The 26,053-nt window shown below is 39.8% G+C and overlaps 6 protein-coding genes across 7 annotated transcripts; all 6 read right to left on the bottom strand.

The window, feature by feature from the left end:
* Nucleotides 1–17: 17 nt before the first annotated feature.
* Nucleotides 18–5,268, bottom strand: LOC114434592 (serine protease 57-like). Its single transcript, XM_028403914.1, has 9 exons — nucleotides 5,139–5,268; nucleotides 4,865–5,012; nucleotides 4,634–4,763; nucleotides 4,308–4,556; nucleotides 4,048–4,192; nucleotides 1,088–1,238; nucleotides 812–941; nucleotides 456–710; nucleotides 18–378 (listed from the first exon to the last, which is right to left on the bottom strand). Exons 1-9 carry the CDS (start codon nucleotides 5,179–5,181, stop codon nucleotides 226–228), a joined length of 1,404 nt encoding a protein of 467 aa, XP_028259715.1. The 5' UTR covers nucleotides 5,182–5,268; the 3' UTR covers nucleotides 18–225.
* Nucleotides 5,269–6,706: 1,438 nt separating this feature from the next.
* Nucleotides 6,707–8,071, bottom strand: LOC114434133 (mast cell protease 3-like). The gene is made up of 5 exons (XM_028403098.1): nucleotides 7,941–8,071; nucleotides 7,698–7,845; nucleotides 7,467–7,596; nucleotides 7,141–7,389; nucleotides 6,707–7,028 (listed from the first exon to the last, which is right to left on the bottom strand). The coding sequence occupies exons 1-5, from the start codon at nucleotides 7,981–7,983 to the stop codon at nucleotides 6,876–6,878; spliced, it is 723 nt and encodes a 240-aa protein (XP_028258899.1). The 5' UTR covers nucleotides 7,984–8,071; the 3' UTR covers nucleotides 6,707–6,875.
* Nucleotides 8,072–9,442: 1,371 nt separating this feature from the next.
* Nucleotides 9,443–10,720, bottom strand: LOC114434591 (mast cell protease 1A-like). The gene is made up of 5 exons (XM_028403913.1): nucleotides 10,663–10,720; nucleotides 10,430–10,583; nucleotides 10,123–10,309; nucleotides 9,753–10,007; nucleotides 9,443–9,653 (listed from the first exon to the last, which is right to left on the bottom strand). Exons 1-5 carry the CDS (start codon nucleotides 10,718–10,720, stop codon nucleotides 9,501–9,503), a joined length of 807 nt encoding a protein of 268 aa, XP_028259714.1. The 3' UTR covers nucleotides 9,443–9,500.
* A 4,336-nt stretch (nucleotides 10,721–15,056) lies between these two features.
* On the bottom strand, nucleotides 15,057–16,501 carry LOC114434126 (mast cell protease 1A-like). Of its 2 annotated transcripts, XM_028403088.1 has the most exons (6): nucleotides 16,439–16,501; nucleotides 16,216–16,363; nucleotides 15,989–16,124; nucleotides 15,575–15,715; nucleotides 15,455–15,486; nucleotides 15,057–15,363 (listed from the first exon to the last, which is right to left on the bottom strand). In XM_028403088.1, exons 1-6 carry the CDS (start codon nucleotides 16,497–16,499, stop codon nucleotides 15,084–15,086), a joined length of 798 nt encoding a protein of 265 aa, XP_028258889.1. In that variant the 5' UTR covers nucleotides 16,500–16,501; the 3' UTR covers nucleotides 15,057–15,083. The 2 variants fall into 2 exon arrangements, with proteins under 2 accessions (XP_028258889.1, XP_028258891.1); XM_028403090.1 differs by having other exon boundaries at nucleotides 15,101–15,363; nucleotides 15,455–15,715.
* A 1,483-nt stretch (nucleotides 16,502–17,984) lies between these two features.
* Nucleotides 17,985–19,811, bottom strand: LOC114434131 (mast cell protease 1A-like). Its single transcript, XM_028403095.1, has 5 exons — nucleotides 19,751–19,811; nucleotides 19,535–19,676; nucleotides 19,325–19,454; nucleotides 18,408–18,659; nucleotides 17,985–18,286 (listed from the first exon to the last, which is right to left on the bottom strand). Exons 1-5 carry the CDS (start codon nucleotides 19,806–19,808, stop codon nucleotides 18,128–18,130), a joined length of 741 nt encoding a protein of 246 aa, XP_028258896.1. The 5' UTR covers nucleotides 19,809–19,811; the 3' UTR covers nucleotides 17,985–18,127.
* A 2,525-nt stretch (nucleotides 19,812–22,336) lies between these two features.
* LOC114434123 (mast cell protease 1A-like) lies at nucleotides 22,337–25,834 on the bottom strand. Its single transcript, XM_028403084.1, has 7 exons — nucleotides 25,602–25,834; nucleotides 25,441–25,522; nucleotides 23,846–23,935; nucleotides 23,627–23,771; nucleotides 23,423–23,546; nucleotides 22,918–23,172; nucleotides 22,337–22,793 (listed from the first exon to the last, which is right to left on the bottom strand). Exons 1-7 carry the CDS (start codon nucleotides 25,725–25,727, stop codon nucleotides 22,635–22,637), a joined length of 981 nt encoding a protein of 326 aa, XP_028258885.1. The 5' UTR covers nucleotides 25,728–25,834; the 3' UTR covers nucleotides 22,337–22,634.
* Between the last annotated feature and the right edge of the window lie 219 nt (nucleotides 25,835–26,053).

Genomic DNA, 26,053 nt, shown 5'->3' with positions numbered 1-26,053 from the left:
TTGCAATGAAACAGCAGTGCCTCTGAATTATTTTATTCATCATTTTTCTGTTGACACATACTCTCAATACAACAAAACATGATGGGAATTACATTTGGACCAATAGCCTTTGCATTTGTTATTTAACAATGCCTTGTCCTAGCTGAGGTGATCACTGCAGCGTGGTGAAGACAGGGTTTTTGCAACAGCAGTCTTTTCAGGCATGCTAACAAATGATCATGTCATCTAATTGCTCCTTAACACTTCTGTGATCCAGTCCGTGAAGGAAGATATACGTGTGTAGACATCAGGGGTCTTGGGGTCTCCACAACGCCGCCCGGAGAAGGAGACCACACCAGCTGCAGCTCTATCACACACCAATGGACCACCTGAATCCCCCTTGAAGAGGAGTGAAAGAAGACGCATCACTGTGAGTGGGTTTTGGTTAAAAAAGTTTGGTCATTTTATTGTCTTACAGAGCAGAAGCCTTGCAAGGTGTGGGCCCCCACACCACAAACCATCGTTCTGCTGATGGGAACTTGACCCCATCTCTTTCGACATTCCTGTTGTGATAGGGTGGTGACACCAACTTCCTGAAGCTTGGTTGCTAAGGTCCTATTATCCCCAACATCCCCCCAGCCAGCTGTGACACACTGACTTCCTGTCCTCAGCCTGCCAGATTTGAGAGCGATCACCTGAACTGCTTCACTCAGTTGGGCACTGCCGTTAAGCTGAGAGGGAGAGTAATGCAAAAAAAAGGTAATGATGTTATAATTTGTGAAATCCTATAGCTTCACATCCTCTATGCAAAGTGAATTAAATCAGTTCTCACCTTTAGAAGCATGATATCATTCATATCACCATCATAAGCTGGATGTGGAATTGATCTGATAACGCTGAACTCTTGCTTTGTTGGCTCGCTAGCACTCAGGGAATGAGCTCCAAGTACAACTGTGTAGGGTCTAGAAAATTACACAAACATATAAACTTTCCTAAAACATCTATGGCTCCCGATAGGCGAAGTAGGTTTAAAGGTATAGCATCTTTAATGTGACTTTGAATTCCTAACTGTTATAGATATCACATTGTTGGTGCCAAGAAAACGTACCCAGAAGAGTCACAATGTGCTGCTGTCACCACAAAGTCCGCTCTCACCAGTGCTCCTCCACAGAAATTACGACCTCGAGATTGCAATGAGGCCATGTACGGGCGTGAGTGTGGGGCAGCTTCTCTGCCTCCAACAATACGCGAGCCATCAGCTGCTCAGAACACAAAACACAGCATCATGTATCTATGTTGATTAAAGGTAATAAGGTACACGTTGCATGTTTCAGGATTTTATACCAAGAAAAAAGACATTATTACTCAAACAGTGCAGGTTTTTAACAGATTTTTTCATAAAGTCAGTGTAGCTTACCACTGATGACAAAGAACAGCAGGAGCAGGAAGGTGACAACCATGGTCTCAAATGAAATCTACACTTTCCTCTTGTGCCTTTATACTTCTTTTCTGAGAGAAATGTTGCTTAGTTTGTGGTCTTTCTTGCTTCAGTGTATTTGCCAACATGCTCTTTCTTAAGAAGTTACAAATACATATATATATATATATATATATATATATTTGTAACTTCACAAGATACACATACAGTTCATGTTTATGTTTTTTTTTCTTGACAAACATTTTGTATTACCAGTAATCATAATGCTCTGACATGTTTTATCACTACTCAAATAGAAAAACGTCTTTCATCTGTCTGCTTTTTTCATATTTCACTAATTTTATTGTAAAAATTAGTGAGTGAAGCCAATACATGTATATATATGTGTATATATATATAGATATATCTATATATATATATAGCTATAACTATATATATATATATATATATGTAGGGATGTCCCGATGCGATCACATGATCGGAAATTGGGCCCGATTACGTGATTACGTGATTTCAGACTCGCTCGGAATCGGACATTACCTCCCGATCAGGACTCGGATATATACTTTTTAGGGCTGTCAAAGTTAACGCCTTCTTCACACAGGCCTGTCGCGATAAACAATAAATCAATTAATTGCACGATAACTTTAAATGGGCTCGATAAGTTTTTCGGCCGCGATAAATTACATTTGCACGTTTGTTTGTTTTCCTCTCTCTCTCTCTCTCCCCCTCTCGCTGCCAAAGAGGCTGGATGACAAAAGGCGTCACTTGGTGCGTCGTAGCGTATAAAGTGTGCAAAGTCCGGCCGTCAGATTTAATATGGCCCGCGGCTTCTGTCTTAAAATGTGTCAAACCAACAGGTAGTTCTTATTTTTGAACTCATTGTGTGACGTTTACAGGATGTTCTGAGCAGACCACGGTCAGCTCGCTGTCTGCGTCGCCACGGTGCGTCACAGCGCTGCAGGGCTTGGACGCTGGTTACAGCAACACAGAGAGCTCTGAAGCTGCACAACACTGGTTCAACACTTCCACACAATTCACCACAAGACTAAACATGCTTATGAATAACGTGCCATCAAAGAGAGTCCGCGTTGTACGAGTGAAGTTCTCTGCCTTCTTACTGGCGGCACTCGCGGCAGCGCCACCCAGTCTAGTTCTCTTGCCCAGTCCTCTTGTGCCATCTCTGCTATTTTATGTGTTTCTGTCTACATGGTGGCGTTTTTTAAAATTCGCTGATGCGCATACACACACGCAAACGCGTGCGCACACAAACACATGTGCGCACAGGTGAGCCCACTCCCAGCAGCAGGTAGAGTGCCTGTTGTTCGACTCTCTGTTGCTCATGACGTGCTAGTTGGTTTGACTTAACTCCATTGACTATGCTCAGATAAGCTATGGTAATAGGCCTACCACTACTCATAATAATAATATTAATATCATTAATAATAACAATAATAATAATAGTGTTGATAATTGGGGGCCTTTCCAATGTTAAATGTTCTTTAGAAATTAAAGTTTATTGATCTTTGAAAGGGTGTACTTGCATTATATGTCATTATCATTATGTTAGTTGAACATTGATTTGACAATATTATCGCTTATCGCAATAATTTCTCTTGGCAATTAATCGCCCAGCAAAATCTGTTATCGTGACAGGCCTACACACACACACACACACACACGGGTTTTGCCGCAATGAGTGCCTTTATAGAAAGTATCGGATCGGGACTCGGTATCGGCAGATACTCAAAATCAAATGACTCAGACTCGGACTCGAGGGCAAAAAAACCTGATCGGGACATCCCTATATATGTGTATATATGTCAGGCTGTGATGGCCAATATATATATATTGGCCATCACAGCCTGACATACAATGATGAACAAACACATATATATTGTAATATCTCTCATTGTGGAATATAAAAAATCTGCTCTGAATCCACAAACAATCTCAGATTAGACTTAGCTGAGACATGACCCCATGTACAGCTGGTCATTGTTTGGCTTCCTTGCTGGTGTTCCATCAGCTCCTTTAAAATTGTGTTGTGTTTACAGCCAGTAAGTATCTCATGCATCCTCATTTCGGATAAATTGTCAAACCCACACCTGATTATTCTTTTGCTGTAGTTTCAATATTTTATGATTGTGATTATATTATATTATATTGTAAAGGTTAATGTTAGTAAAATGAAGTATTTGCATTTTTAATTAGCTTGGAATTTAACTGTATCAATACCATCATAAATGTAGAGGAATTTGTTCATCACTCATTTTGCATTTAGCGGAGCAAATCATTGTGGATGTGAGCTGGACTTGTGTCTTTCCTGATGTTTCATGTGGTGTATTTTACAGCTCGGTACGCACACTGCCCACATTCAGGCTTGAAATGAGTGCAGCCACTTCTGGTGTTTATAAAATAAAAGCACAGGGACCTATTTGATCATGAACAAAGCTATTTATTATTCATTGTAACTAGCACTGCTTCATACATGTTTCTATCACAACGTATGACAATCACTGCAAGTTCAGCTCAATGCACATTTGTACCTTAGAATATTGCAAAATCCGAATGGAAAGCAAAAGCAAATGCAGGCAAGCATCCTGTTACACATCATTCAATCTAATTGCTGTTTAACACTCTTGTAATCCAGTCCCTGAAGGATGATACACGTGTGTAGACATCAGGGGTGGTGGAGTCTCCACATATCCGTCCAGAGAAGGAGACAACACCAGCTACACCACCATCACACACCAATGGACCACCAGAGTCCCCCTTAAAGACAGAAGGCAGAGGACACTGTGAGTGGTTAAATGATGATCTGAAAACGATTTTTTTTAATTTATGCCTAATATTTCCAGAATAATTATCACCGTCACTGATTTCTTACATTACAGAAGCCTCGAAAGGCCCCAGTTGGCATAGCACAAATCATTGACTGGGCGAGAAATGGCCATCTCGTTTGGCATGTTCTTTGATTGATGATGAAGACGTCGATTTCCTGAAGCTTGTCTGGGGATTTTCGATTGTTATCTATGTACCCCCAGCCAGCTGTGAGGCACTGACGCCCTGTGATCGGTGTGCCGGGTCCGATTGGGATCGTCTGCACTGCTGGAGTCAGTTGGGCACTGCGGTCAAGCTGAGAAGGAAAGTCAAACAATGTACACAACGGTGATCTGATACAGTGTTGTAGACAAGATATAAAGCTGTCCTCACCTTTAGGAGCTTGATGTCATTCAAAAGCATATTGTAATCAGGGTGCCTGAATGCTCTGACGACACGGAACACCTGCTTTGTCTGTTCATTGTCTCTCAAGGAATGAGCTCCGAGAACAACTCTGTCCGGTCTGCAAATCACAACTTAAGTGAGGTTGAGAAAAGACACTTAGGAACATAAGATGAGGCAGCTGAGACAATTATAAAATATACAAAACATAAAAATCCTCACGTTGGACAATGTGCTGCTGTCACCACAAAGTCCGCTCTCACCAGTGCTCCTCCACAGAAATGACTTCCTCGGGATTGCAGTGAGGCCATGTATGGGCGTGAGTGTGGGGCAGATTCTCTGCCTCCAACAATACGTGAGCCATCAGCTGCTGAAACACAAAACACAGCATCATCATTTATGTTAGTTCAAGTTAATATGTACGAGTAAAGACATTACTAAAAGTATTGCTGGTTTCGCGGCTATTAGAATTTGTCTCATAAACCGTGTAGCTTACCACTGATGACAAAGCACAGCAGGAGCAGGAGGGTGATGGCCATGATTTCATGTAAAATTCACACTCTCCTCGTCTGCTTTTATACTTTTGTCTGTGAGAAGAAAAATGTGCTGCTTGTGTTGCGACCTCTCTTGCTTCAGTGTCTTTGTCAACATGCTGGTGGCATTCTTGTGAAATTACCTAATGTGGATATGTGGGTAGGTTTTTCAGAAATTAATTGATGCAAGAAGACAAAGGTTATGAAATGAATTGAGAGCAGACAGACATTTTAGAGTATTTATAGTTCCAGTCCAATCTGGAATCGGAGGATCCTGAAAACACAAATGCTGTGACAGATTTCATCACTGCTCAGTGGTCAAACAGAAAATCATCTTTCATCTGTTGCCTACTGTTACATATCAACTGATCTGAATGATACCTAATACTGATACCATTTCCTTTATTGCTGGTATCTGTAAAAGCTCTCGTTGCAGATATGACAGACCTCCATACTGCTGACTGGCTCACTTGTTGTCACTTGTTGTGAGCCAAGTCTGTCTTCATGCTGCATAAAGTGCTGACTCATGACTTAGCGCATGCTACAAACATAGAATCAAAGTGAACAGATTTGCCTCTTTATCTGATACCTGATCTACATATTTAGTTGATACCGATACCGATAGCTGAGAATTATATCTGATCAGCGTGTGCATTAAACATAAGTGATGAAAAAAACTCACACAAAAAAGAACACTACATTGCATAGAAAAAGACACCTGAGCTTGAACAAAGGGGGGGGGGGGGGGGGGGGGGGGGGTCTGGGGATTAGGTGGATGGTAGAATACATCAAAACTGCATCTGTGTGATCAATAGGTCTGTTTATCCCATTAGCAACCATTAAACTCAACACTGACTGCTGCATTGTATGTACTGACATAAATATTCACCACATATCCTCAGTCATTTTACCATCTTCTGCTCATTATCTCGTTCTTCCTGGACCACCGGGGCTGCTTTGGTTTTTTTGGTGTGATCACCTGTGCTGTGTCACTGTCACTCTGAAATTTACAGGGTGTGATGCTGAATTCAGCCTGACATACAGTGATGAACACACACTTATGTCACATCTCTGATTGTGGAATAAGGAAAATGTGCTCTGAACCCAAAAAGACTCTTAGATTAGACTGAGCTGAGACTTGACCCAGTGCACAGCAGGTCATTACTGGTGTTCTGTCAGGTCCTTAAATTGATCATGTGCTTGCAGCTAGTAGCTTAAAAAAACCCTAATTTCAGATCAATTGAACACATGATTAGTCCTCTGTTGTATTTTAAGTGTTTCATAATCATTACATTGTATAATATTTTAAAGGTTATTATTAGTAAAATGAACTATTTGCATTTTAATTTTACAGTATCAATACTATCATTCATCACTTATTTAGCATTCAGCAGAGCAAATCATTGTGGATGTGAGCTGGACTTGTGTCTTTCCTGATGTTTTATGTGGTGTATTCTACAGCTAGGTAAGCAAAATTTTGACCTGAGTCCAGCCACTTCTGGTGTTTATAAAATAAAAGCACAGGGACCTATTTGATCATGAACAAAGCTATTTATTATTCATTTTAGGTAGCACTGCTTCATACATGTTTCTAACACAATGTATGACAATCACAGCTCAATGCACATTTGTAATTTTGCGAAATCCAAATGGAAAGCAAAAGCAAATGCAGGCAAGCATCCTGATACACATCACTCAATCTAATTTCTGTTTAATACACTTGTAATCCAATCCCTGAAGGATGATACGCGTGTGTAGACATTAGGGGTGTTGGGGTCTCCACAAACGCTCCCACCGAAAGAGACAACACCAGCTACACCACCATCACACACCATTGGACCACCAGAGTCCCCCTTAAAGACAGAAGGCAGAGGACACTGTGAGTAGATTTGATTTAAAATGACATCACTGTTATATTAATGGTTTCTGTTTAATACTGCTAAAAAATTGTCACTGATTTCTTACATTGCATGCGCCTCGAAAGGCCCCAGTTGGCATAGCACAAATCATTGACTGGGCGAGAAATGGCCATCTCGTTTGACATGTTCCTTGATTGATGATGAAGACGTCAATTTCCTGAAGCTTGTCTGGGGATTTTCGATTGTTATCTATGTACCCCCAGCCAGCTGTGAGGCACTGACGCCCTGTGATCGGTGTGCCAGGTCTGATTGGGATCGTCTGCACTGCTGGAGTCAGTTGGGCACTGCGGTCAAGCTGAGAAGGAAAGTCAAAAAATGTACACAACGGTGATCTGATACAGTGTTGTAGACAGGATTTGAAGCTGTCCTCACCTTTAGGAGCTGGATGTCATTCAAAAGCATATTGTAATCAGGGTGCCTGAATGCTCTGACGACACGGAACACCTGCTTTGTCTGTTCATTGTCTCTCAGGGAATGAGCTCCAAGAACAACTCTGTCCGGTCTGCAAATCACAACTTAAGTGAGGTCAAGAAAAGACACTTAAGAACATAAGATGAGGCAGCTGAGACAATTATAAAATATACAAAACATAAAAATCCTCACGTTGGACAATGTGCTGCTGTCACCACAAAGTCCGCTCTCACCAGTGCTCCTCCACAGAAATGACTTCCTCGGGACTGCAGTGAGGCCATGTATGGGCGTGAGTGTGGGGCAGATTCTCTGCCTCCAACAATACGTGAGCCATCAGCTCCTGAAACACAAAACACAGCATAATTTACTTATGTTAGTTCAAGTTAATATAGGTAGGATTGTGGTAAATGTATCATTATATTGACTGCAGCTTACCACCAGTGATCAGGAACAGCAGGAGAAGGACTATGACAGTCATGGTCTAAAGTGAAATCCAGACTCTTCTGTCCTTGTTTTATATCTTTTGGAGCAGAGCCTTGCTTATTTTGTGGTCTCCATTGCTTCACTTTATTTGCCAACATTCTGTTGGGATATTGTGAGTTTGTTGGCAAGATTACAAAAGATTCAGTTCGTTGTTTTCAAGATATCAGTTGATGCAACAGGCTGAAAAGAAGATACCAGCCTTGAAGATATTATGAAAGAGGCACACACTTCTCAGAAAGTTCAGGTATTAAATCCAATCCTGACTTGCAGAAGCAGTAGTTCAGCAAAGATGCCACTTTCAGATAACTTGTAGATCCAGTTCATGGCTCTTCAGTAACAAGTTCCAGTCCTTTCCTGTCCTTCATATCAGAGTTATTAACTCCCCCTGGAGGAGAAAAAGTGGCTTAATTTGGGTAACATAGTGTAATGTAGTGACATTAAAACATGCATTATCAAATATTTGAAGTTCCTGTTTTCTAATTGGTTACATTGGTTGTGTTATAATGTTATGCAATGGAACAGTGTGATGTTGCTAAACAACACGCTAAACATCTCAACTTCTGCTTTAGGTAGAACTTATTGCAAACAATATAATGTACTTGTTATGGGAAATGTAAAATAAGCAAATTTATATTTTAGCCTTCTTAAGAAGATAGCCCTGTTAAATGATTATTCTGTTATCTTTATTACATGTTTTCATTCTGGTTTGAGCTTATATATTCTTATTTCTCATTTTGATTACAAGGGCTTTTATTTTGAAAAGGTTCCACTACGATCGCGGAGTTCCGCTAATAACAAAAACAGACTGTGACAGTGAGACACGGTAAATGGAAAATTTTAAAGGAAATGTTTCATGTATCAGCAACCTTCCGAAGAGGCACACGGTTACTATTTGATGCTATGATGCAATGTTAAGATATTATCTGTGTCTTAAGTTAAATTTGAGCTTTATTAACTTTGTATGATTATAGTTAAGTTAGCATTAGCTAAATACGAGCTATTGTTAAGCTATGTTTATGCAGTGAGACTGTGGAAAGTAGCTAGCGTATCATATATAGTTTGGTGTTTGTAACCAGCTCTTACGTTGGTTTTGGGGTTTTCATTAAATGAAAATGTATAAAGAGAAAAAAAAAACACATTTGCTTTATTAACCAATAAATTTTGTATAAGTATTATTTATTGTATCTAAAATGTATATTAAAAATGTATGAATATGCATTGAATATGCATATTCAATATATGAATATGAATACATGATGTAATATGCTTGCATTTCTTGACCACTAACATATGTTAACACCATTTGTGTCTTTAAATTAAAGGACAAAATGTTTCAAAAGATTTTATTTTGCCTCTCTGTTACAGAACAAATAATGACAGTAACTTAACAAAAAGGCACAACAAAAGTGTGTTGAAGCAAAGGTTTGTATGCGTTTTTGTAATTGTTAGTTATTTGTATATTTATTTTCCTCCTCATTTATTTAATAACACAATTTTCCTCATATAACTTTTTTACCCCTTCAGAATGCCGTCAATCCAGGAAAGATATTTGGAGACATCCGTGTAGACGTTGGGTACGTCTGGGTAGGCACAGTTAGCATGTTTGTTGAATGACACAACACCAACAGCCATCCCGTTGCACACCAAAGGGCCACCAGAGTCACCCTGTAAAGAGAGCTTCATCTGTTCACTCATGGCAGCTAAACGTCTTTATATCTGATTTACAAAGGAAACCAACTGTCACTATAATCTGAACAGATGTACCTGACAGAACCCTTTTGTTGTCTTGTATCCACCTGCACAGATCACGTTTTCAGGAAGACCAGGCCACATCTCTGCACAGACCTCACGGCTAATGACGGACACATCCACCACTCTCAGCTCGTCAACAGGTCTGCTATTAGTACTGGTCATCCCCCAACCAGCCACCTGACATATTTCATTCTCCTTTATAGTTATTTCAGAATGAGGAAGTTGAATGATTTGTACTCCATTGCCCAGTTGAACTTTACTGGATAGCTGATGACACAGAATCAGAATGTAAAGATCAATATAATTGGATAAAGCAATGTTTTTGACTTAAAATCAAACTAGACATAAAACTGTTAAACTTATTTAATCACTGTTTCTTTGCACACTCTGAATACAAATACTGGCATAATTTGCACAGGGCTGAAGATAATCTACTTACTTTGAGGAGCATGATGTCATTTCCCATTCCAACATTCTCATAAGTTGGGTGTTTGTATTTCTGGATAACTTTGAGCACAGTCTTCTCAGTCTTCTTAAGATTATGGGTGCCAATAACTACTGTAAAAACCCTGAAAAATAAGAATAAATGATGACAGCAAGTCTAAAAATGCTTCTTTAAAAAAAAGGAAAATCATAGCTTGCATTATATAAACTTTGCAAAAAAAGCTAAGGAAGGAAAAGTAACTCACGTAGGTGGTTGATCACAGTGTGCTGCAGTGACCACATATTCCTCAGTGATCAGAAATCCTCCACACACATGATGCTCATTGTGCTGCACTGACACCATATACAGCATGGAGTTCTCTGCGGCTTTCTGCCCATCTATAATGATGCTCCCGAGTGCTGAAAAGAGTCAAAACAATTTTAACGAATCTTTAAAAAATGATTGTAAATTAATAATAATATTGGGATTTTTTTTTACCAAGTTGTCCAAAACATGTGAAGACAAGATAAGGCAGGAGATTATCAAGAGCATGCATGATGCAGCCAGACAAAGTTTTCAGTCAGGGTAACACTTTTATAGGGTAGTTAGTAGGATTATGATCTATTTTATCTTGACTTTTACTCACGCACACTGAGGCCGTGTTTATTCCTCAGGTTGTATTTGTAACTTGTGTTGTCTTTGCATCTACTGCCTTCTTGTGTTTTCTTGCTTTTATACAATGAACCAGTTCATTCTAGTAATTTAGTGTTTGGATTCAGTTCAGTTTGTAGATATCAGTCAAACTTCAGTTTTCAGCTAAGACTACAGTGTCTGTAACTTGATCAAAACTGACCTTTGACCTGTTATGAAAATACTTATTTTTTTCACTGCAGACTTAATAGCTTTTAAGAAATGAAATAATTAGAACAATAAAAAGCTGCTATAGTCACAATTGTAATGTGTCAAATTATGAAACAAGTTGTCACCAAGCTGTGAGGTTTCCTTCATTTTCATGAAGCTTTATTTCAAACTAAAGGAGAATGGATGTTGCACTTACATTCACTCGAATCACAACTTTTACTTTTACTGCAAGGATAAAGGTCATGTCAGTGTTGTGTATTCAAAGTCTTAACTAGTTAGTTTGTATTAATATGTTGCAACGTATTTTTGGTAGTCGGTCTTCAGATGAAGCTGATTATATAGTATGTATAAATTTCACTAGGTATATTTCTTATTTTTTGGTTGTGCTGCTTTTACTTTCTGGATATGCTTATCACCATCGTCTGACTCAGTAGAGTATGTTGCATTTTATGCAACATTTTAACTAGGGATGTCCCGATCAGGTTTTTTTGCCCTCGAGTCCGAGTCTGAGTCATTTGATTTTGAGTATCTGCCGATACCGAGTCCCGATCCGATACTTTCTATAAAGGCAGTCGTTGCGGCAAAACCTGTGTGTGTGTGTGTGTGTGTGTGTGTGTGTCCACACTTGGAGATTTCACACACGCAGCACATCAAGATCTCGAACCCAGAACCTGTCGTACCTCTGCGCTACAAGACACAGAGCCACCCTGCACAGAAAGCGTTAACTTTGACAGCCCTAAAAAATATATCCGAGTCCTGATCGGGAGGTAATGTCCGATTCCGATCGAGTCTGAAATCACGTAATCGGGCCCGATTTCCGATCGCGTGATCGGATCGGGACATCCCTAATTTTAACTGAACATTTTGTTTTAATAATACCTTTCTATATGTCTCCTGTATACCAGCCTGTCAATGGCTCTCCTGTGCTGAGCCATTCTTCTGTGTAGTGGTTGTTTAGTTTCACCAATGTACAGATCAGAGCACTGCTCACTGCACTGGACTGCATATATCACTTTGCTGTGTTTGTCCCTGGGAGTTTCTGTCTTAAGTGTTGTAAGTGTTATCATCGGTTTAAAATGGATGTCATGGTTATTGAAATGCCTGCAGAGTTTCTCTGATACTCCATCGAATGGCAATGTTCTTTCTCTTGCCAGTTGTTATCCTTCGTCCTGTTGTTGGTAGGTCTTGTTTTTGTGGCCTTGATGAGTGCCCAGTTGGGGTAGCCACATGTTTGCAGGGCCTTCCTGATGTTGATTCTTCTTCTTCCCTTCTGAGCTGGTCGGTACAGTTTGTTCTCTGTGCTGCAGGGTCCTGATGACTCTCAGTTTGTGTTCCAGTGGGTGGTGGGAGTTAAACAGCAAGTACTGGTCCGTGTGTGTGGGGTTCCAGCACACCTCCACAAAAAGGTCAGATTGTTGTCCCAGGTGTCCTCCATTTAGAGTCTTATTTACTCATTGATTATTAAGATTAAGAATACTTTTATTAGTCCTAAAAATTTTGAGCCTACTGCATCAATTTGTGGATGTTACTGCATAAAGCTTGTGCTATCCGTCTTACATAGTGACAAGATTACTGGTATTAGGCCTTGTTTTTGTGGCTACATGTGTAATTGGGTAATATCAATGCAATGGCCATGTTGTGTAATTAATTGAATAGAGAAGCAGCATTAGTAAAGAACACAGATATATTGCACCAGATTTTCTTTTACAATCTGTGGTGTCTAATCTAGTTTCCCATGTTCTACCAGTAGAAAAGAACTACAGTTTTGTTGCAATCTGTATTATTTTGCTTCTCATTCCATTCATAAGGCCTATTAACACCCTGAAGTGAGTCATTTAAGCTTTTTTTTAAAAAAAGTTTCATTCTTCCATAGACCTTATCAGGCCTATGACTCACTCTCCAGTTTGTTTCAATCAAATGAAATGAAATGAAATCAAAGAACTTTATTTCTCCCCTGCGGGGTCATTAGCAGGATGAACCGGGGATGGGAGGGACGCACAGTTGGGAGCAAGGCGTGTGAGGGGTCCTGCAAGATCCTGTGTGCTGTCCTCAGTGTCTGCTGCTCACACACTGTGATCAGTGATTGAAATCTATGATGAAAAGAATATTGAAGATTATACACAATCAATACTTCTTATATGATTGTATGATGACTACATGTCCTGGTATGATTAAAATGCAACAGACTAATCTCTCCCAACCCATTTTTTTTAACTTTATCATCATATGCCTCCTTGCACATCATCTTGAGAATGCAACTCAAGACAAGATGTGCAAAACCAAGGTTCCTTGTGAAAACATGTGACACAGCCCACTGATATGTTTCTTAGAATTTTCTTTGCATAAGTAGGACAACCACAGAAACCACAGTTTCCAGCATTAAATTAGATCTAATGCCCCCCACAGTTGCAAAACTGCATGTGCAATATGTAGCTGCAGAGATCAACACACACTCACATCATTATATTCTTTATCAAATCTGTAAGAGCAATTTCTTTCTGGGATTAATACAGTATTTTTGATTTTGATATACAAGTTGTTCCTTTCTCATTTGAACCTCATTACCCTGCAAAGAAGGCCTGAGTTGTATGGTGACTTTGCATTCTTTCAATTTGCAGCTCCTTCTCAGATGTGGCATGCAACGTTTGTGATCATATCTCAAGTGTTTCAAGGCTTTCAACAATGTCCCTCAATGTTATATATGTTTATTAGGGGTGGAACGGTTCACTAAATCCATGGTTCGGTTCGTGTCACAGTTCTGAGGTTTTCGGTTCGGTTTACATTGTTGAGGTTTTTTTCTACTTTTTTTCTACTCTGGAAATACCAAATGAGCATAAAATACACAGCCTATTTATCCAACATTCAACATATTTAAGAATCAGTTCAGTGTTTCCCCATCATTATATCAGTGTGATGAGTGCTGTGGGTCTCTCTGCTCTGCCTGCAGCTGAACCTGCTGCGTGAAGCTACAGTGAGACTGACCGGCTGTGAGTGCGTTGATGCGGGGGAGGAGCTCACGGTCGCTGCTCGTCAACGAGAGTAGCCTGACAGCAGAATGATTTCACGTCAGTCTCCAAATGTCACCAAAGAGAGTCACTAGTAGCTTTTGATAAAAAAAAAAGTTTGTAAAGCCGCCAAATGTGTCATGTCAGCTGCAGGAGACTGAGCATTGTGGGGGAGGGGGGAGGAGGGCTTGTGAAACATGTGATGATGCACCTTACAGGTCTGCTTTCAGGTCACTTGCTGCTGAAAGTTAAGCAAAAACCAAGCACAATCAACCTATAATGCATGGCACTTAACACAAGCTTTTATGCTTGCTTGTGCTTACTTGGCTGACCTCTGGCTAAAGAAGTGTAGAAAAAAAGTGTCAATGCCCCTGACTGACTGACAGACCCTGCTACTTGCATATATGAAAACTTGCCCTGTCATGCATTTGTGCAGAGCATTCATCTGCCCTGTTTTCTGATGCTCGTACATTGTAGATTCATAAGTTTCAATTTGAAACAGCACCCCACGGTCAAAAGTGACTGTAAGCACATAGCGTACCCATGGAAGTGTATCAGTGCGTGCATCACTCAATCAGAATGTGCAGCAGGGGGAGGCACACACATGAGAAGTGACAGAAGTATCTTCTCTGCTTCTTCATTTATCAATTTTTGGCTTTTATCTCCATTTCTTGGTAACAGTCACATGCTCAGACTTAATCGGATCAGAGATTGAAAGTTGAAACCAAGGTGACTTTTGAATCCCTTCCCTATGCTGCACCGCCACATCAAGTGAAATGTAGTTTGTTGAGTTTTATAAAGAAGGAACATAAATGTAAAACCTAAGTTCTTTGTTGTGGATTAACATCAGAGACTGAAACATTTTTTCAGATTGTGTGACAAACACGATGAACCACAGAAACCACAGTTTCCAAATTCAGGTCTGATAGTCTATGTTCTCACGGTAACACTTGTGAAACTAATGCTGTACTTCATTTTATTTTTTTATTTATTAACTAAATATAATAATTGACCTAAATAAATACATTTTACAATAAAAATGTTTTATTTATATTATGTCAAATATACCCTAATACAGATTATCATATCCAAAAATAAAAAAGGATAAAACTGAAAGTAAAGTTTGATTTTGCAGGGAGAGCAAACACAGAAGTAATTGCAAATACAACATTTAACAATGTCTCTGTCTGGTGATATTTTTGATCCAGACCAGGTGTTTTGACATGTCTGTGTAGACGTTGGGTAGGTTTGGGTAGTCGCAGTTGTTTCTGTAGTTAAAAGACACGATGCCAGCTGCGGCTCCGCTGCACACCAATGGGCCACCAGAATCCCCCTGTGAGGAGGAAGAACCTCGGTTTGTTATTCCATCATTTAAAACTGCAAGCCAGATGATACTTTTTGTGGGAAAAAAGAAGAAAACATACATTACAAAATCCTTTATTTTTGTCAGATCCACCTGCACAGATAACAGTGTTTACAAGATGAACTCTGTGAGATTCCCATTTCCTCCTGCAGTCCTTCAAGGGAACAATGCTCACATCCACCTTTTTCAGCACAGACACTGTTGTCCCCCTGGTTTTTGTGAAACCCCAGCCGGCGACGCGGCATTTTGCTTTGTCTTTGATGGCAGAGTTTGGAAGTTGAATCGGTTGTACTCTGTTGTTCAGCTGCACTTTCTTAGACAGCTGAAAATCAGGAAGTGAAACATTAGCAGATATCATTCTGGCCTAACAAGTACCTGTCAGACAGATTTAATTATACTTAGAATTGCCTCCCCTACACATCATTATGTTAAATTTATGTCTGTCCAGACTCGTATGCAGTGAAATTAAGTATTCTTTCATTGCATTGTGCAAGTTTATAGTCATTGCCATATAGTAGATGATAGATTTTAGATTGTACAGGTAGATTTGCATTATATCAATGCAACATTTAGTTTAAACACTATATGTACTTACTTTGAGGAGCATTATGTCATTACCAGTTGCAGGCTTCTTATAATCCGGGTGCTTGCATTTTGTGACACTGTATCTCATTGTACTGTCATCAACATTCTTCAGGTTGTGGGTGCCAAGAACAACACTGAGAGCATCCCTGAACATGTGATCATTAGGCGGTTGTCAGTAGTTCATATAACAAATGAAAAGAATAAAAACTTCAAACATAATACAGTCTGTGAACTCACCCGTGGTCACAGTGTGCAGCAGTGACCACAAAGTCTTCACTGACAAGAAATCCACCACATCTGTGCCTGTTGTTGTGCTGCACCGAGGCCATGTACAGCATTAACTTCGCTGGGACGTCTTTACCATTTATTATTTCACTCCCAAGCGCTGTAAAAATGAGAGAACAAAGGTAACAGTTAATGTTTTCTAACAGACATACATCATCAGATGAAGCTATCTTACCATTTTGTCTGAGACACGTCAGAACATAAAAAACCATCAGGTTTTGCAGAGCAGGCATCATGTCAGCACTGAACTCAGCAGGTAACCTGAGTCACATTTAACCCCTATATACGATCTGAGGCTTTCACCCCCCCCCCCACACCTTAACCTCTTTGCACACATCTATGCGTCAGTGCAGCCTTTAAGTGCATACATGTACACACCACATGACCTTTGTTTCAGTAAATAAAATGACTGTGGTCCTTCTGCCTGGAAAAAGCTCGAAGGATGGGTTTATGTAATGCGAGCGTGGTCAGCTAAACACAGCCTGCTGAAGTCAGAGGGATTTTTTTGCATCAATTGCACTTTTGTAATTTAGATTTCATTTCTTTTTTTTTAAGTTTTCTCATTAATGTGTCTTTAATTGCACTCTTGCTTAGTAAAATCTAGATATGAAGCAGAAACCACAGAGCAGCGTTCTCACAGTTATGACCAGCATCATTTAAATTGACAGACATCTGACAGCATCGTGACTCAAATTGTTATTTATCTTCTTAACCACATGGGACCACATCATAAAGTGATTGGAAATAGTGTGATCTTAATAAGTGCTGACGCAGTATGGTGCTGTGCAGAAGTACGACTGTTCGTTAAATGTGAAAGGAGTGTGTGAGCATTTTCATACAACACAAAAACGACACAAACGACAAACTCTACCAAAAGAAGCACATGTGAGCATGCTAACATCGGCCAGTAGTATATGTATGATTTGTTGGTCAGAACGTCTGTAAAGCTGTGTGCAGTCTCTGAGGCTGGTTGATCACTAAAGCATCACAGTGTCAGATTTTGGCCTGAAGAAGGAGTCAGTGGTCAGATGATGGGGGTTACACAGTTCATGTCTGTCAGTATGTTTTATCACCACACTGTGCTTCTATGCCCTTGTTTGCATAACCACACATTTGTTGTTGTCACACAGACTAGTGATAAAGGCCCAATAGTAGGGCTATAAGAACAAAATGTGGTGCGGCGTTTTCAGTGAGGAAGGAACAAATCCCTCACCTTCAGCTCGTACAGCAGAGTCCCCTCTGGATGTGGCATAACTTGCTTCCATTGAAACAGTTTTGTTTTGTTACATATTCAAAATTTGTGGAATAAAATCCACCAAAAATCTCTCTTGTATACCATTAATAATTAGGCCTATAGTCACATGCATAAGAGTCACCAATAGTTTATTAACCGTTATAGCTGCATCTTACATATTACATGTGTTGCATTCAATTATTTTAGTTAATTCTCTGTCAATTTTACATCTCTTTATTTATGCACTTTTGGTCCATGTTCACTCTTTTTCTATTTGTGTTTTTTTCTTCTTTTTAATGCAAATGTAGCCACTTGAAAACAAAACATGCGAAGCAAAAACAGAAACATAGTTTTTTAGTGGTGCAGCTGTCTTGATGACAGAGACCATCTGTATGTGAGTTTAGATGTTCACACTGTCACTCATGATTTTTGATTTAATGTGTACAATCATACTTTGATCTGATATCACAGAATTGATCATGTTTTTCAGTCAATTAAAACGTTTACATGTTCCTCCATGTGTCCTCTTATGGATTCATCGTCAGCATCACAGAAGGAAGTCTGGCTCAAAAAGCGACACAGTGATTAACGCAAAAGCAAAACATTCACAACATTTGAAATATTTCACATTTAGCATGTCTGTTTCTTCAAAATGTCATTGATCCAGGGGAGAAACTTGGATATGTCGGTGTAAACATCGGGCCGAGCTGGGTAGTCACATGTTTTTCCTCCATAAGAAACAACACCGACTGCCACCCCAGCACACACCAGAGGGCCACCAGAGTCACCCTGTGAGTCAAAATAAGAGTAGGAAACAGTGATTGCACAGATGAGTGGAGGTAGAAGTGGTTTGTAAAGCTGTACATAGTGCATCAAAAAAAACTAAATAAATAAATAAATGAAGGCATACATTACAGGTTCCCTTGTTTGTGCCGTATCCACCAGCACAGATGACTTTAGGAGGAAGATGCCATTGTGTCTGACACTCTTTCAGGTCAATGACAGGCACATCCACAACCTGCAGCTCATCAGCAGTGTGACCGGCGGTTTTTGTGAGGCCCCATCCAGCCACGGTGCACATTTGGTTTGGTTTCAGGAATCTTGGATAAGTTGGAATTTTAATCAGCTTGATATTTTCTCCCAGTTGAGCTTTTCTGGACAACTGGAGACACAGAACCATGAAAAACACAACACTGTCTTTTAGTCCAACAGTGTTCAAGTGTTATTTGATCCAGAATTTCTAAACTTAAAGCTGTGCAGTGTTTGACATTACACTGTAATTCAGGAATTTAGATGAGCATATAAACACATAAGCACATAAACAGGACACGAAACTTTTTCAGCCCCATGTGTCCAGTCAGTGTCACATAACAAGGACATATTCAGCTAGTTTTGTGTCTAATGTACTTTCACTTGGACTCAAGCATCCTATATCTATGCATAAATAATGTTTGCAAACACTGCACCAAGTTGAGAAAATCCAAGAATTTGAAACAAGTTTTTTTCTTTTTTCAATGGTGGGGACACGTCCCCTCTGTCCATGCTATAACTACGGTCTTGCTTTTTCTGTTACTGATTTTTGGAAAAGATCTGGTGTCTATGAATTCATCAAAATGTGGGAGTTTGATGAAATTGAGTGCATTTATTTATTTACTTATGTGAGTTCATAAAGAAAGAACAAAGAAGACATGTCTGTTGCTAGGACTATGGTTGTTGCCAGAAATAGTTCTAATAATGCAATGTTTACCTTGTTATAGCTCATAGTGTATCTTGATAGTAGTTTGAACATAAAACACACATATTTCCAGTAAAGAGGTATCTGCTTACTTTGAGGAGCATGATGTCATTTCCTTCTGTATAGTTGATATAGTCTGGGTGGATGCACTCCTTCTGCACGTTGTATATCATATTTCTATCAAAGTTCTTGAGATTGTGGGTGCCCAAAATGACTTTTTTCCTGCATGAACAATGACAGAGAAAATGTTTAAGCTGTTTATATAAATCAAAGATCTCTGCAGTAGAGTACAGGTCACTCACAAGCCAGCACAGTGTGCAGCAGTCATCACAAAGTCCTCACTGATCAGGAATCCTCCACATGTGCCTTTCTCCTTCAGATATGCCATGTACTGCATGGTGTTTTTCTCAGCCTTGTGACCATTTATGATTTCATTTCCAAAAGCTGACAGTAAGAATGTAGAATTTAAAAGTGACAACATTTAACATGTGTGTAAGAAAGAGATGATGCAATCTTACCATTTTGACCCAGACAGAGCAGAACATGGAACAGCAGGAACTTGATCAGTGGGTGCATTGTGGCAGAAGAACAAGCAAAATGGTGTCTTTCTGCAGAGCAGTGCACCCTTTTAAAACTTTTTGTAAGGTGCCTGTGGCCACAAACCACCACCCTCCTTTCCTCCTCTTAAGAATTAATTTTACATGTGGCTGTTTATTGATGAGTAAATGAAAGAAATTTTTGAATAATAGGCATGACAATTTTTTATACTGTTTTACATAATGAAACCATATCAGATCTACCAAAAGACATCGAGCACATTGATCCCATGGAGAAACTTGTATATGTCGGTGTGAACACCTAAGCAATGACAAAGGAAACAACGCCAACTGTCACCCCCTTTGAACACCAGAGGGCAACCAGAGTCACCCTTTTTTTCTTGTTGTTTTATCAATACACATATTTTCTATGAAAAAATACAAGCTATACCACCAGCACAGAACCAGGAAGAAGTCTACATATGCTATAAGATCTGATACTGTTCCAGCGGAATGATGGGTATAACCACAACCTGTATCTCATCAGCACTGTTATCGCCAGTTTTAGACCTCTAAGCCATCTGCAGTGTTTGACACGCACGTATTAAGTGGATGTATATATCTAGAGGTTGTAGATGTAGGCAACATTAACCTCACAACTTATAAAATTTCAACAATTTCATATCGACAATTTCCATTTAGTGTTTACTGTGTTGATTTAGGAAGAGAGGCACCATTCTCACCTACAGTTAGACATTCAGTTAGTTAGAATGACCTCCACTAAGGATTCATGTTCCAGGTTATAATCATGTAAGGCTATACTCTGAAGTTAACCCCTTTGTTGGATTCTGTTACACTGTACCATTATTCAGACTGTGCTGTGTTATACAGTAAATTAAAGGCCACGATTAGCTGTGCTCAGAGAGGAAAAATGCCATTAGGTCTTAAAGTGAGCATGTACACAAATCATGTTGTTGTTGGACCTGACTAGGAAACTGCATTGGCCCTGTGACATCCTGAATTATCAACATTATTGTTAGCAAGGTCAGTGGTTGCTGTCATGCATTCAAAGAGTGTGAAGACTCAACCTGCTGCCTTCACACAGCTGCTTGCACTGATGTGTGCATGTTTTAGGTAAAGCTGATATGCTTCCCACACAACAAGAGAGGTTTCAATATCTGTAACCATGCAGGGGAGAGCAAATATCAGTAGCTTCATGTAAGATGATGTTGTATTAGAGCGTCCTCTAGAAAAAACTTTATTCTGTGGCCTAGTTGGATGAAAGAGTTGTATTGCATAAAACTCCCATTTTTCAACAAAGAGCAGTCTAAATATGCATCATTGTACAGTATATCTGTGGATGCTCTCATTCATCCAGGTCAAAGTCCTTTCCAAGAGTTTAAATCGAGGACTGGACTCAAGGATTGTTTTTTGAAGACGTGTCAGCAATCCCGAGTGGCTTCTTTAGGAGAAAGGGAATCAGGGGAATCTGTGTTGTATGTGTTCAGGACCTCTGTGGGTGGATCTTACAGGAACTCACATGACTATGATCCATGTTGTTTGTTAAAGGTAGGGTAGGAGATTTTGAAAACTCAGTGAGTCAGCCAGATTTCGAAAGTAAACACATGCCCCTTTCTCTCGGAGCTCACCCCGAAGCCACGCCTCCCAATCACATGGACGCGCATTACCTGAAGACGAGCTGCGGTCTGTGACTTTGGCCATTATGCATGTACCTCTCTGGTGCGTGCAGAGCAGGAAAAGAGTGACAACCAGCCAATACTCCGCACAGGGTCCTCCCGGAGGATTAGCTGATGTTTTTAGCGTTTTATAGCTACCACAGATAATTAATATTCTTTGTTTTAATGCGAAACTGCCGAACTGAAGCATCACAGTGTCAGAAGGAAGAAGAAGGAGTCAGTGGTCAGACTGCTGTGGACCTCGCTTTTAGGTGTTACAAGTAATGATGGGGGTTACACAGTTCATGTCTGTCAGTATGTTTTATCACCACACTGTGCTTCTGTGCCCTTATTTGCATAACCACAAATTTGTTGTTGTCACACAGACTAGTTATAAAGGCCCAATTGTAGGGCTGGAAGTGTGAAATGTGGTGCGGTGTTTTCAGTGAGGAAGGAACAAATCCCTCACCTTCAGCTCATACAGCAGAGTCCCCTCTGGATGTGGCATAACTTGCTTCCATTGAAACAGCTTTGTTTTGTTACATATTCAAATTTTGTGGAAAAAAATCCACAATGTGGTTTCACTTCTTATGCAGTCATCTATGCTCGCTTTAGAAGCGTGTTGGTCCACAAGACTTTCTTTCTTATATACCATTAATAATTAGGCCTATAGTCACATGCATAAGAGTCACCAATAGTTTATTAACCGTTATAGCTGCATCTTACATATTACATGTGTTGCATTCAATTATTTTAGTTAATTCTCTGTCAATTTTACATCTCTTTATTTATGCACTTTTGGTCCATGTTGACTCTTTTTCTATTTGTGTTTTTTTTTTTTAGAGCAAATGTAGCCACTTGAAAACAAAACATGCAAAGCAACAAAAGAAACATAGTTTTTTAGTGGTGCAGCTGTCTTGATGACAGAGACCATCTGTATGTGAGTTTAGATGTTCACACTGTCACTCATGATTTTTGGTTTAATGTGTACAATCATACTTTGATCTGATATCACATAATTGATCATGTTTAATTGATCATGTTTTTCAGTCAATTAAAACGTTTACATGTTCCTCCATGTGTCCTCTTATGGATTCATCGTCAGCATCACAGAAGGAAGTCTGGCTCAAAAAGCGACACAGTGATTAACGCAAAAGCAAAACATTCACAACATTTGAAATATTTCACATTTAGCATGTCTGTTTCTTCAAAATGTCATTGATCCAGGGGAGAAACTTGGATATGTCCGTGTAAACATCGGGCAAAGCTGGGTAGTCACATGTTTCTAGTCCATAAGAAACAACACCGACCGCCACCCCAGCGCACACCAGAGGGCCACCAGAGTCACCCTGTGAGTCAAAATAAGAGTAGGAAACAGTGATTGCACAGATGAGTGGAGGTAGAAGTGGTTTGTAAAGCTGCACATAGTGCATCAAAAAAACCTAAATAAATAAATAATAAATGAAGGCATACATCACAGGTTCCCTTGTTTGTGCCGTATCCACCAGCACAGATGACTTTAGGAGGAAGGTTTTCCCATTGTGTCTGACACTCTTTCAGGTCAATGACGGGCACATCCACAACCTGCAGCTCATCAGCAAGGTGACCAGCGGTTTTTGTGAGGCCCCATCCAGCCACGGTGCACATTTGGTTTGGTTTCAGGAATCTTGGATAAGTTGGAATTTTAATCAGCTTGATATTTTCTCCCAGTTGAGCTTTTCTGGACAACTGGAGACAAAGAACCATGAAAAACACAACACTGTCTTTTAGTCCAACAGTCTTCAAGTGTTATTTGATCCAGAATTTCTAAACTTAAAGCTGTGCAGTGTTTGACATTACACTGTAATTCAGGAATTTAGATGAGCGGTAACATGAACAGGACAAAAAACATTTTCAGCCCCTTGTTATAGCTCATAGTGTATCTTGAGTAGTTTGAACATAAAACACACATATTCCCAGTCAAGAGGTATCTGCTTACTTTGAGGAGCATGATGTCATTTCCTTCTGTATAGTTGATATAGTCTGGGTGGATGCACTCCTTCTGCACGTTGTATATCATATTTCTATCAAAGCGATTGTGGGTGCCCAAAATGACTTTTTTCCTGCATGAACAATGACAAAGAAAATGTTTAAGCTGTTTATATAAATCAAAGATCTCTGCAGTAGAGTACAGGTCACTCACAAGCCAGCACAGTGTGCAGCAGTCATCACAAAGTCCTCACTGATCAGGAATCCTCCACATGTGCGTTTACTATCTGCCAGATATGCCATGAACTGCATGGTGTTTTTCTCAGCCTTGTGACCATTTATGATTTCATTTCCAAAAGCTGACAGTAAGAATGTAGAATTTAAAAGTGACAACATTTAACATGTGTGTAAGAAAGAGATGATGCAATCTTACCATTTTGACCCAGACAGATCAGAACATGGAACAGCAGGAACTTGATCAGTGGGTGCATTGTGCCAGAAGAACGAGCAAAATGGTGTCTTTCTGCAGAGCAGTGCACCCTTTTAAAGCTTTTTGTAAGGTGCCTGTGGCCACAAACCACCACCCTCCTTCCCTCTTCTTAAGAATTCCTTTTACATGTGGCTGTTTATTAATGAGTGAATGAAAGAAATATTTGAATTATAGGCATGACAATTTTTTATACTGTTTTACATAATGAAACCATATCAGATCTACCAAAAGACATCGAGCACATTGATCCCATGGAGAAACTTGGATATGTCGATGTGAACATCTAAGCAATCACAAAGGAAACAACGCCAACTCTGTCACCCCCTTTGAACACCAGAGGGCAACCACAGTCACCCTTTTTTTCTTGTTGTTTTATCAATACACATATTTTCTATGAAAAGATACAAGCTATACCACCAGCACAGAACCAGGAAGAAGTCTATATATGCTATAAGATCTGATACTGTTCCAGCGGAATGATGGGTCTCTAGATGTAGGCAACATTAACCTCACAGCTTATAAAAGTTCAACAATTTCATATCGACAACAATTTCCATTTAGTGTTTACTGTGTTGATTTAGGAAGAGAGGCACCATTCTCACCTACAGTTAGACATTCAGTTAGTTAGAATGACCTCCACTAAGGATTCATGTTCCAGGTTATAATCATGTAAGGCTATACTCTGAAGTTAACCCCTTTGTTGGATTCTGTTACACTGTACCATTATTCAGACTGTGCTGTGTTATACAGTAAATTAAAGGCCACGATTAGCTGTGCTCAGAGAGGAAAAATGCCATTAGGTCTTAAAGTGAGCATGTACACAAATCATGTTGTTGTTGGACCTGACTAGGAAACTGCATTGGCCCTGTGACATCCTGAATTATCAACATTATTGTTAGCAAGGTCAGTGGTTGCTGTCATGCATTCAAAGAGTGTGAAGACTCAACCTGCTGCCTTCACACAGCTGCTTGCACTGATGTGTGCATGTTTTAGGTAAAGCTGATATGCTTCCCACACAACAAGAGAGGTTTCAATATCTGTAACCATGCAGGGGAGAGCAAATATCAGTAGCTTCATGTAAGATGATGTTGTATTAGAGCGTCCTCTAGAAAAAACATTATTCTGTGCCCTAGTTGGATGAAAGAGTTGTATTGCATAAAACTCCCATTATTCAACAGACAGCAGTCTAAATATGCATCATTGTACAGTATATCTGTGGATGCTCTCATTCATCCAGGTTAAAGTCCTTTCCAAGAGTTTAAATTGAGGACTGGACTCAAGGATTGTTTTTTGAAGACGTGTCAGCAATCCCGAGTGGCTTCTTTAGGATGAAGGGAATCAGGGGAATCTGTGTTGTATGTGTTCAGGACCTCTGTGGGTGGATTTCTCAAAAAATGATTAAGCTTTAAAAAAGCTTCCAATATTTTGGTTAAAAACAGCCTGACAAACCAAACATTACACTTAGCATTTCTTTTTCTTCAACATATTATTGATCCACGGGAGAAACTTGGATATGTCGGTGTAAACATTGGGCGGACCTGGGTAGTCACATGGTATGGATCCAAAGGAAACGACACCAACCGCCACCCCCTTGCACATCAGAGGACCACCAGAGTCGCCCTGTGAGGAGCAAATAACTGGTTGTTGTTTTTTTCCCCCCTCATAACATATATTTTCTATGAAAAGATAAAATGCATACCATACAGGTTCCTTTTGTTGTATTGTATCCCCCAGCACAGATAACTGCAGGAGGAAGGCCACGCCTAAAAGTCCGACACTGTTCCAGTGAAATGATGGGCACATCCACAGCCTTTTTTATCAGCATTTTTACCGCTTTCAGTTTTCCCCCATCCAGCTACAGTGCACTTTTGGTTTGCTTTCAGGGGTTTGGGATTTTTTGTTGGAAGTTTAACAGGTTTGATCTTTTTTTTGCCCACCCGAGCTTTCCTAGACAGCTGGAGACATAAAACAGGAAAAACACAACATTGTATTTGTGCCAACAACCTTCCAGTGTTGCGATGCCTCATGATATATTAACCCAGATGCAAGGCTATCAAGTCATCTGGTGTTTCTACCTTGTTATGGACCACAGTGTATCTTGAATAAATATGTATTTACTTTGAGGAGCATGATGTCGTTTCCCTTTCTGAC

Source organism: Parambassis ranga, chromosome 4, assembly GCF_900634625.1.
Source record: "Parambassis ranga chromosome 4, fParRan2.1, whole genome shotgun sequence".
Classification (NCBI taxonomy): Eukaryota; Metazoa; Chordata; class Actinopteri; family Ambassidae; genus Parambassis; species Parambassis ranga.
The sequence above is the reverse complement of the archived record's forward strand: the minus strand, read 5'-3'. Positions and strand labels throughout refer to the sequence as shown.